Genomic DNA, 12088 nt, shown 5'->3' with positions numbered 1-12088 from the left:
CATCCCCAGCCAGAATGGATTCAGAAGTCATGTCGACTCCACAATTGGATATATCTACTATTAGCTGATAACCCGGTGTTGCCGGTATTTATTTATCCTAATCCATACATTCGTCCTCAAAAATAATCCAGGACCAAACATAATTTCTAATGTTGGATTTTCCCCCTTACCGGAGGGAGCCCCCTTGCAGAGTACTGTGTAGCTTTTACCATGGCAATTCCACTGCACTGTACAGGAGAAGCCATTTTAAGGCACAACAGGCTGTATCTTAACAGTACACAGACCCTGAGGGGTTTTAGGGGTGTCTTACCCTCCACAGTATTTGTTTCCAGAGAGTAAGTCATCTGTGTACCAAGTTTGGTTGAAATTGCTCAAGGTGCAGAGAGGAAGAGTGGGAAATAGAGGAGAGAAGAAAGATAGGAAGAGAGGGATGGGAGAGATGGTAAGGGGGAAGATGAGGATAAGGAGGAGTGGAATGAAGAGAGAGGAGAAGGAGAAAGGAAGGGGAAGTAGAGTAGAAAAGGATGATGGAGGGAAGAAAGAGGGTAGGAGAGAGGTAGAAGAAAGAGGTGTATGGAGAGCAGAAGAGCTAATAATGGGTTCTTATCTTTCTGGGCATTGATGACAAGAGGAACTGATGTAATTACTACTTAATACAATAGGATATTGGCTATGTAATAGTATACATGTGATTATATGTTATGAAAATGGAAAATAAAAAAGTATATAGAGAAATTGCTCAAGGTGTTCCAGAGTTATGCTGGAACGAACATACATACATACATACAAACATACACACACACACACACACACACACACACACACACACACACACACACAAGCAGCCGTTTATATATAAGTTCTCCCCCATAGAAATATCAGTAATTCCATTACTGACACTCCTGTTGAGCAGTTGCGGGTTTTAACCACGGACGTCTTGTCACAAACACACGGGACGGTGACAAACCGAATGGGACCGTCTTCAGGAGAAAGAGTTGAGCCAAAGATTTGCATCTTTAACAAGTGTGTGTTACTCGAGATTCTGGAGCTAGATTTTGACTTATGGAGTTGATTCTCCGATTGAAGTTTTCGTATGGAGATTCGGGCCTCGGTTGTCTGTGAATAAAAGCATCCATGTTAGCAGCCTATAGGTAATATACCCTGTTTCCCTGAAAATAAGACCTACCACCATGTTAGCAGCCTATAGATAATATACCCTGTTTCCCTGAAAATAAGACCTACCACCATGTTAGCAGCCTATAGGTAATATACCCTGTTTCCCTGAAAATAAGACCTACCTCCCCGAATACTAAGCCCAATCGGGCTTTTGAGTGCTTGTGCTAAAATAAGCCCTCCCCTGAAAATAAGCCCTCCTAGGGAATGGTGTTCGCCCTCAATTTATATTTTGGTGGCCTGTCCTGTTAGTGTTGGTGGATGTGGCCTTGGTGGTTCTTTGCACTGACAGGGCAAGTTATTTGTATGTCCAGCATCTTCTTAAAAAAACTTCCAGTGTTGGAGCATTCACAACTTCTGGAGGCAAGTTGTTCCACAGATTTATTGTTCTAACTGTCAGGAAATTTCTTCTGAGTTCTAAGTTGCTCCTCTCCTCCATTAGTTTCCACCTGTTGTTTCTTATTGCTTTGGAGAATAGCTTGACTCCCTCTTCTTTGTGGCAGCCCCTGAGATATTGGAAGACTGCTATCATGTCTCCCCTAGTCCTTCTTTCCATTAAACTAGACATACCCAGTTCCTGCAACCGTTCCTCATATGTTTTAGCCTCCAGTCCCCTAATCATCTTTGTTGCTCTTCTCTGAACTCTTTTTAGAGTCTCCACATCTTTTGTACATTGTGGCAACCAAGACTGAATGCAGTATTCCAAGTGTGGCCTTACCAAGACGACATAAAGTGGAATTAACGCTTTACGTGATCTTGATTCTATCCCTCTTTTTATGCAGCCTAAAACTGTGTTGGCTTTTTTGGCAGCTGCTGCACACGGCTGGCTCCTATTTAAACAATTGTCCACTAGGACTCCAAGATCCCTCTCACAGTTACTACTATTGAGCGAGATACCACCTATACTGTACCTGTGCATTTCGTTTTTCTTGTCTAAATGCATATAACCATATAAACAGAAAGCAAACACCACTCCCTCCTAGCCCTGATGACGTTACTTAGCTGGGTTAAGAAAAGTCTGTATGTAAAGAACCAAGCTCAGAAAGCACTCAGAACCCCCCATTTCCACCCTGAGCTGCGAATATTCTCTTTCATAAGTGAAGGAATTATTCTCATGGCAGCATGAACATTCTCTCATCCTATCAAATCCCCTGATCTGGTTTTTTTTGCAGAGACGGTGTGTCGCTTGTGTGCAACAATAGCGGCTGCCCTTTGGGGTGCTTGCCAGATACGGCAAACATCTTCAAGCCGTGTATATAAATGGTCACGTACCACCAGCATGAAGCTCTCTTAAACCCAGCAAATCCCTCACAGCATGTTCAGGAGACATAGATAATAGCAGCTGTAGTCGGTGATCTATAACAGCAAAAAATGAAGAGGAACTAAAGAGCCTCTTCTTGAGGTGGGCGAAGAAGGAGAGTGCAAATGTTGGCTTGAAACTCAACATTAAGAAAACTAAGATCATGGCATCCAGCCCTCAATTCCTGGCAAACAGGGGAAGAAATGGAGGTAGTGATGTATTTTATTTTCCTGGGCTCCAAGATCACCGCAGATGAGGACTGCAGCCAAGAAATTAAAAGGCGCTTGCTCCTGGGGAGGGAAGCTATGGCAAATCTAGACCGCATACTAAAAAGCTGGGTCTGGCCTTAAATGGTCCACTCACAAAGGGGGGTGTGAGTTTCTGCCTCCCTTTTAGGGGAAATATTCTGCCCTTTTAATATTTCCCAAAATATTTCATTTTTCTAGGAGAGGGTGCTAACTTCCTGCAGAAGGAACCATGATTCACTGTTTCCCAAGTTGGAGGCCTCAGTTAGGCTGATCTTTCTGCTTCCTGAAGGAACGGATTTGATTAGTAACCCTCTAGAAAGCCACGAGTTCCTTTTTTTAAAGAAGAAAATCTAAATGAGTGTCCTCTTTGGGATATTTTGCCCCTCCTCCACTTTTCTCCTCCAGAACGGATCTCCCATGGTTGCTTTTGGGGTTTGTCGAGATCCATCCACAACACGTCAACTCCAAACCATAAATAATACAAAGTTACAATGGGGGGAATGGTGCTAAACAGGAGACCCACGTGGATCAGGGGTGGGTTCCGGCTTCTGTTGCTGCCGGTTCGCATTTGATGCGTGCTATGCACACATGTGCAGTAGTAAAAAATTGCTTCTACGCATGCGCAGGAGCAAAAAAACAAGATAGTGCCATCGATGCAAGGGATTTGCGGGTGTGGTCAGCCGAGTTGCTACCTACTCAGCTGAACTGGTCCGAACCGGTTGGAACCCACCTCTGACCTTGATGTTCACCAGTGGTGGGTTGCAGGTGGTACTCCCCGGTACGGGCGTACCGCTGGCTGCCGGGTGCACTGGGTACCATTCCAGTACGGTGCTCCATAGGGCCCACTCACCCGCCCACCGTCCTTACCTGTATTTGGGCTCTTCGGCGCTTCCGCTCACGTGCACGGAGCATACAACGCCTGCATGGCGCTCCACCAAGCAGCTGGAGTGCTGCAGAGGCATTGCGGAGCGTCGCAGGAGGTAAGGACGCATGCACGCACTGCATGCATATACCCGCATGTTGCGTCCACGTGGTGGATGCCAGGCCCCATTGCACCATACCAGTTGCATCCGGATCCGCAACCCACCACTGATAGATTTGCGGTGAAGAATTTCCTTCAAGAGCCGGCCATAGTGTGGTTGAACACTTTGGCAACTTGAAGACTTCTGGACTTCAACTCCCAGAATTCCCTAGCCAGTTATGCTGCCCGACTCTAGGGGGCGGTGCTCATCTCCGTTTCAAAGTCGAAGAGCCAGCACTGTCCGAAGACGTCTCCGTGGTCATGTGGCCGGCATGACTCGACGCCGAAGGCACATGGAACTCTGTTACCTTCCCACCAAAGGTGGTTCCTATTTTTCTACTTGCATTTTCACTGTGCTTTTGAACTGCTAGTTTGGCAGAAGCTGGGACAAGGAACGGGAGCTCACTCCATTACGCGGCGCTGGGGATTCGAACCACCGAACTGCCGACCTTTCTGATCGACAAGCTCAGCATCTTCGCCACTGAGCCACCCTAATTTTGAAGGGGCTCTTCTAGAACCTTCTGACATGTTATTTCATTAGCCTACAGAATTCATTGACTAGTTTTGAGCGAGCAGGAACTGGGAGTCCGAAAGGGGTTTTTTCAAGAGGCAACTGGACTTTCTCGTTTTCCTTTGACGATGTTTCCCTTCTCATCCAAGAAGGTGGAAGAGAGCTGAAGAAGCTTCTTGGATGAGAAGCGAAACATCTTCAAAGAAAAACCAGAAAGTCCAGTTGCCTCTTGAAAAAAAAGCACCTTTGGGACAACCAGAACCTGGATGACTGAGAATTTCCATAGAATACAAATTAGGAGGTTCAATGTAGACTTTTAAAATAGATTTAGACCTCATACGGAGAGCCAATAACCAAAGCGCCTGGCTGACCGTTTTTGAAGGTTTAGTCGTGGGCTGCTTCCTATCAGGAACACAAGGGTTGAAATATCAGCTCCTTCCAGTTGAAATTCTGCAAAGCAAACCTTTCCCTTTTTCTTCTAGCTTGTGGAAACTGCCAGGCGATCAATAACTTCTAGTAATGTGCTTACGGTATTTTCAACGAGACTCAAGAGAACTCTTACCGTGAAAAGCTGGTTGGAACCATTAAGTTATCTGTAATGCAAAAGGTAAGAAAACTAATGGAAAATATCCATGTATCTCTTCCTAAACTATCCCTAGGTGCTCATTATATTAGGAAGGTGGAAATGGCCCAGGGCCTTGATAAGTTACATCACGGATGTCCAACCTTGAAGGCCTGTGGACTTCAACTCCCAGAATTCCCCAGCCAGCATGGGGAACCTACTACAATAGAGGTGTCCAAACTTGGGAACTTTAAGACTTGTGGACTTCAACTCCCAGAATTCCCCATGGCTGGCTGGGGAATTCTGGGAGTTGAAGTCCACAAATCTTAAAGTTCCCAAGTATAGGACACTCCTGTACTACAACTTACTTAACAGCTTTTAAAATTAGTTTTAATTAGGCATTGCACCAAGCTACAGGTTGTTTTCAATGATTGATTGATTGATTGATTGATTGATTGATTGATTGATTGATTGATTGAGTAAAACAAAATGGAATGCTGTAAATAATGTATGGCTTGCTTTGCTTTAGTTTAGTTGATACGTTGCAAAGAGCTGGATTCATTTTTCATAGTTATAATCGTTGTAGCATCCCCGTGATCATGTGATCAAAATTCAAATGTGCTTGGCAACTGTTTTATATTTATGACCATTTCTCTCTCCTGACCCCTTTTCTGTGACTTTCTGACAAGCCAAGTCAACGGGGGAACCTGATTCACTTAACAACAGCGTTACTAATTGAACAACGGCAGTGATCCACATAACAGCTGTGGCAAGAAAGGTCGCAAAATGGGGCAAAACTCACTGAACAAATGTCTCAACGACGGAAAATTGGGGCTCCATCGCTGTTGTAAGTCAAGAACTACCTGTACTCTTTCTGTACTCATGAAACATGCCAATTAGTTTGTTATGCAACCACTCCTTGTTTAAGGATCACACTCCATTCCAACAACTTGATTGTGAAGCATGATGGACGCTAAGGGAACCCAGGATAGAGAGAAAGAGATGCTGCAAAAATCACTGGTCGTTGCATCTTCTTCAAGTAAAATTCTCTCCTACAGAGTCCTGTGCCTGACCTGTTTTTTTTCACTCCATCTTCCCTCCTGGCACGTTGAAGAGATTGCTTAAATTAGCAATCTCTTCCTGATCCACTTTTCTTCAGAGCGCACTGCTTCCCACCACAAATTAACAAGCTCAGCTCTGAGCCGGCTGCTGCCTGAAACTGACAAGACTTTAATCATTTCATTCTAGTTACCAGCTGTATGAAATTCAGTGCTGCCTAATAACGGCAGCAAGACTGTTGGTGGCGCAATACTGGAAGAAGGAAGACTTGCCTACAATTCAAGAATGGACATTGAAAGTCTCAAATTTAGCCGAGATGGCTAAAATATCGGCATATCTTAAAGATCACTCAAATGAGAGATATAAAAGAGACTGGAAAAAATGGATTCACTATATACAAAATAAATACGGGACCAAGAAATTCCAGTTAGCCTATGCTTAAGATCAGAAATGATTTAAATTGTTTAAAGTTAGTTCAGCAAGAAGAAGCTAAGGTCAATGTAGAATGTTATTAATTTCTTTATTTCTTTTTTTCTCAATAGATTTTAGACTGTGTTTGTTAAAAATCCATACCGTGTACGGATTCTGGGAAGTCGGGGGGGGGGGGAGGAGGAGGGGGGTTGGGGTGGTGGTGGAGGGAGGGAGGGGTATACACTAGGCTAGAAACTAGAACTATCTTGACATACAAAAAATTGTACTTCGATGTTTTACTGATTGAGGAATGATGAAATGTTTGTTTTAAAAGAAATAAAACTTTTGAACTCGAAATTCAGTGCTGCTGAATACATGCATTTTGGTCGGGGAAATAATTTTTAAAATTACCATCATCTTTGTGAATGGTTGCAAAATAAAGTAGTTGCTAAAGAAGGTGCGACTGTACCCCAGTTTACTGAATCAACTTCAACTAAGTCAGCAGTCCACATTGGGGTTGAACTCAAGCCGAGCCTGCCCTCTCTTACCCAGCCGTCACTGGCATTTAAACGAGTGATACATACCTCCCTTGCAAAAGGCCCCGATCCCTAAGATCACCAGGAGGGCCACGAACTTGACCCCCAAAGCTACGTACAAGAGAATCGTAACCCAGGACCCACTTCCGGCTTTGAACTTGTAGAAGTAGACGGTCCCTTCTGCTCTGCCGTGGCTGTTGGTGGCCACACAGGTGTATTTCCCATCATGAGACAGGTGCTGAAGCTCCTTGGTGACTTGGTGGCCTGTGCTGGACACAGAGGTGGCATTTACAGACAGGGGGCCAGCCCACATCAAGATGGGCAGCGGTTCACCTTCGGCTGTGCACTTGGCATGGAAGTCATTATCTTGCCCAGCTTGGACAGAGATATTTATAATCCTGGGAGCAGCTGCAGAAAATCCAAAAATAGGAAACATAAATTATTAGTACTCCCTCAGGATGTTATTGTTTCTATCATAGTCCCCCCCCCCCCTGCTTTTAGTGTTTTTCAACTGTGGCAACTTTAAGACGTGTGGATTTCAACTCCCAGAATTTCCCAGCCACCATGGGGGAGCTACCATAACTTATTTTATAGTTTTTAAAATCCATATTTTTCAGAGTATAAGACTCACCTCCCCCCCCAAAAGAGGGTAAAAATCTGGGTGCATCTTATACACTGAATACAGTATTTTTGGCCTCCTGAAACCCTGCCCTCTTCACAAAAATGGACGTGCATAGACTTTAGGAGGCTTCCAGAGTGCTCCTAGGGGCTGGGGAGGGCAAAAGTGAGCAAAAAAACGGGCCATTTTTTGCTCAGTTTTGCCCCCCCCCCAAGCTCCCAGGAACACTCTAAAAGCCTCCTAAAAGCTATGCATGCCCTCTTTTTTGGCAAAAAATTGACCCGTTTTCGCAAAAAGACCTGTTTTTTGCTCATTTTGAAGGTTTGAAGGTTTATTGGGATTTATATGCCGCCCTTTTCCCTGAGGGGACTCAGGGCGGCTTACAACCACAGGGGAGGGGGGGTGCAAGGTCAAAGCAAAACAATATGTGAACAAAGGAAGAAATAATAAAACACAACTTTCATTCAGCAATCAAACACTCGGGCGGGTAATTGGAAGCCTATCCCCAGGCCTGCTGGGAGAGCCAGATCTTGAGGGCCGCGCGGAAGGTCTGGATAGTGGTGAGGGTACGGATCTCCATGGGGAGCTCGTTCCACAGGGTCGGGGCAGCAACAGAAAAGGCTCTCCTCCGTGTGGTCGCCAGTCGACATTGACTGGCAGATGGGATTCGGAGGAGGCCCAGTCTGTGCGATCTAATTGGTCGATTTAGGGAGGTAATCGGCAGAAGGCGGTCTCTCAAGTACCCAGATCCACTACCATGGAGTGCTTTAAAGGTGGTCATCAGTATCCTGAAGCGCACCCGGAGACCAACAGGTAGCCAGTGCAGCTCGCGGAGGACAGATGTAACATGGGCGAACCGCGGTGCGCCCACTATCACTCGCGCGGCTGCATTTTGGACTAGCTGTAGTCGCCGGATGCACTTCAGGGGCAACCCCATGTAGAGCCCATTGCAGTATTCCAGTCTAGAGATCACAAGGGCTCGAGTGACTGTTGTGAGAGCCCCCCGGTCTAGGTAGGGCCGCAACTGGCGGACCAGGCGAACCTGGGCAAATGCCCCCCTGGTCACAGCTGACAGCTGGTGATCAAAAGTCAGCTGTGGATCCAGGAGGACTCCTAAGTTGCGGACCCTATCTGAGGGGTATAAAATTTGACCCCCCAGCCTAAGCGTTGGTGTATTAGCCAAATTATTGGGGGGGAAACACAACAGCCACTCGGTCTTATCCGGGTTGAGTACCAGTTTGTTAGCACTCATCCAGTTCTTAACGGCCTCCAGACCCTGGCTCATCACGTCCACCGCTTCATTGAGTTGGCACGGGGCGGACAGATACAATTGCGTATCGTCCGCATATTGATGGTATTTTATCCCGTGCCTCCGAATGATCTCACCCAGCGGTTTCATGTATATGTTAAATAGTAGGGGGGATAGGACCGAACCCTGAGGTACCCCACATGTTAGGGGCCTCAGGGACGATCTCTGCCCCCCGACCAACACCGACTGCGACCTGTCCGAGAGGTAGGAGGAGAACCACCGCAGAACTGTGCCTCCCACTCCCACCTCCCGCAGTCGTCGCAGAAGGATACCATGGTCGATGGTATCGAAAGCCGCTGAGAGGTCAAGGAGAACCAGGATGGACGCATAGCCTCCATCTCTGGCCCTCCAGAGATCATCGGTCAATGCGACCAAAGCGGTTTCTGTGCTGTAACCAGGTCTGAAGCCGGACTGGAAGGGGTCAAGATAGCTAGCTTCCTCCAAGGCCCGTTGGAGCTGAAAGGCCACCACCTTCTCAACAACCTTCCCGATGAAGGGAAGGTTGGAGACAGGACGAAAGTTGTTTAAGATGGCTGGATCTAACGATGGCTTCTTCAGGAGGGGTCTCACCACCGCCGTTTTAAGTACGGCGGGGAAGTGCCCCTCCCGAAGGGAGGCGGTGACAACCGCCTGGATCCAGCCATGTGTCACCTCCCTGCTGTTAGCCACCAGCCAGGAGGGACACGGGTCCAGAATACAAGTGGAGGCACTTACAGCTCGGATGGCCTTGTCCACATCCCCAGAGGCAACTTCCTGGAACTCAACCCAGAGCTGATGTAGCAAATGATCCTCCTGTGTCTCAGCTGGGTCTACTGCGGTGGGGTGCCCCCCCCTATCCCCAGGAACACTTTGAAGGCCTCTCAAACTTTCTGCATGCCCTGTTTTTCACACAAGAGAGTTTGGGAGGTCTGCAGAGTGCAAAACCTTTTTTTTAAAAATTAACCTCTTCAAAATCTTGGTGCGTCTAATACTCCGGTGTGTCTTATACTCTGAAAAATACGGTAGTTTGAATATAGGCTAAATTTGTGGCTTCTGGACATTACCTGGTCCTATTTTTGAAGTTTAGGCATTACACCAAGCTACAGGTTGCTTTCAATTATTGATTGCTTGATTGATTAAAGCAAAATGGAATGCTGTAAACCATGGCTTACTTTGCTTTAGTTTAATGGATATGTTATAAAGAGCTAGATTCATAACATGCTACATTACTATTATTTATCATAAGGCACACGCACATCACATTTCAATAAAAAAAACCACAAAAGATAAAAATATAAAGTCTAAAATATTATAAATGAATGCTTAACTGTTGTGGCCTAGCAGGAGCCGTTGGAGCTGCCACCAGACTCCGACAGTGAGGGGCCCTATGAGCTGGCTCTGGAGGATGTGGAGGACCCTGGACAGGGTTCCGACTCCGAGCAGGATGCAGAGAGGCTGGTTGGCCACCAGGAGGCACCTGAGCCTTGGACCAGTGGGGAAGAGACAAGGGAGTGTGATCCTGAAGTCATGCATTGGAGCAGTGGGGAGGAGCCAAGGGAGTTGTTCCTGGATGCCCGGCACCGAAGAGCTAATAGGCGGAAGGAACAGTTGTGCAGTTACAGGAGATAATTGCACTCAGCTGGTGGTAATTAGGCTCCTCTCAAGACTATAAAAGGAATGATTGTGCACACACCCTTTTGCAGGAGTCAACGTATGTACTAAAGTGGGAGAACTTCTGGGGCTAGCTTGGCAGGTTGGATTGCTGCCAAGGTTAGTCTGTGCTTGATTGCTACCACGTCTTGTTTATGCTGGATTGAGGGCAACGTCTTGTCTATACTGGATGGCTGCCAAGGGCCTGTCTGTCTGTTAATAAAGTCCTTGAAGTATCTTTGTCTCGGTGTGCTTTGGTTTAGGCCCCATTGCTCTGGAGGGGAAATTCACCCCATTAAAGAGAATATTTGTAGCTCAGGGTTGACATGAGAGGTCTTTGGTGCTCTCTGAGCTTGCTTGTTTTCTTGCAGACATTTCATTACCCAACTAGGTAACATCATCAGTGCTGACCAGTGCTGAAAAGTCTACAAGAAAACAAGTAGCCTGTCAACTCATAAAGTTGCCATGGTGAGGAAAGGGGGGGGGACACTGCATTCCACGCATACTTTTGCCTAGAGTCGGATCTCAGATTACTACAACAGGCTTGGGAGGGGTGCACCTCATTGGGGAATGTGATTTATGACACAGACTGAGGGAAGGAACAGGGGTGAAGTTCAGCTATAATTCAAATGAGGTTAAGATCTGACTGCAATAAGGTCTTACCAAAATGGTGCTCCTAATAAAAGACTGGTTTTCTTTTGAAACTTGGCTCGAGACTCACGAATCAACTAGGCATCTTTCGGAAACCTGACACAGTCTGAAAGCACCAAGGATCCCTCATTCACCCCATTGTCCAGAAACAGAAGGAGAAGCAAGTGGATTCCAAGACCCTTTTTTTTCCAATCTCTTTCTTGTACATACACACGAACTGCATTCACACAATATCTTTAATCAAGGCAATAAAATAAAGAGAGAATCCTGCAGAACAAGCTAAGGTTGCCTCCTTTTAATTTGAGATGAGCGTTCTCCTTTTGGCTCAGCATGCTGCAGTTGAGCCATTTTGATAACATTACGGTCCAGTTGGTTAATTCCAGAATGAGGTCAAATTACGTAACCAGGAATATCAATGGAAAAAGTGCGTGCGAAGCGAACTGGCAGTAACTCCGACAACAACCCACCCCTCCATGGCACTGTTGTGGCCCAGCAGTGGCCGGCTGAGCTGTTGGTGGAATCTGACAGCGATGAACGTTATGGAACTGCCCTGGAGGATGAGGAAGACTCGGGGGGGGGGTGTTCGGAGTCAGAGCAGGGACTAGAGAGTCCTGTTGGCCACCAGGTGGCGTCTGAGCCAGGAAGCAGTGAGGAAGAACAGGGGGACGTTGTCCCTGAAATACGGATTCGTAGGGCTGCAAGGAGGAGGGAGCAGCTGTGGAAACAGGCTCGCAGAAGGAAATAGAACACAGGTGGTTACTGATTGGCCCCTCCCAGAGAGTTTTAGTTTATAGTTTTAGTTTTATTAGAATTTGTAGGCCGCCCTTTTCCCTGAGGGGACTCAGGGCGGCTCACATAAAACTGGGAAGGGGGGGATACAGACAACAAAATAGAGACATATACTAAAATGGTAAGCAACATACATTCATCATTCGGGAGGGGAGAGCCTATAGGTGGAGCGACGGGAGGGGAATTTTGCAGGAAATATCAATTTAAGTTTGAAGAAGTCCGTGAATTCCGCGAGTCTGGTTTTTCATAGAGATAAGTTTCTGGGCTCCT

At 46.4% G+C, this 12088-nt stretch overlaps 1 protein-coding gene across 1 annotated transcript in view; it reads right to left on the bottom strand.

Annotated features, from left to right (window-relative positions):
- Positions 1–1016: 1016 nt before the first annotated feature.
- Positions 1017–12088, bottom strand: part of SIGLEC15 (sialic acid binding Ig like lectin 15) — a 23065-nt gene continuing 11993 nt past the window's right edge. Inside the window, exons 3-5 of the mRNA XM_087715345.1 lie at positions 6870–7229; positions 4816–4846; positions 1017–1116 (exon numbers count right to left, since the gene is read on the bottom strand). Of these exons, the coding sequence (XP_087571471.1) occupies positions 1017–1116; positions 4816–4846; positions 6870–7229 (491 nt within the window). The remainder of the gene's footprint in view (positions 1117–4815; positions 4847–6869; positions 7230–12088) is intronic.

Source organism: Thamnophis sirtalis, unplaced genomic scaffold (genome assembly GCF_051295495.1).
Source record: "Thamnophis sirtalis isolate CommonGarterSnake01/CBP01778 unplaced genomic scaffold, rThaSir2_p1.2 scaffold_5, whole genome shotgun sequence".
Taxonomy (NCBI): Eukaryota; Metazoa; Chordata; class Lepidosauria; order Squamata; family Natricidae; genus Thamnophis; species Thamnophis sirtalis.
This window is presented reverse-complemented; position numbering and strand designations above follow the sequence as displayed.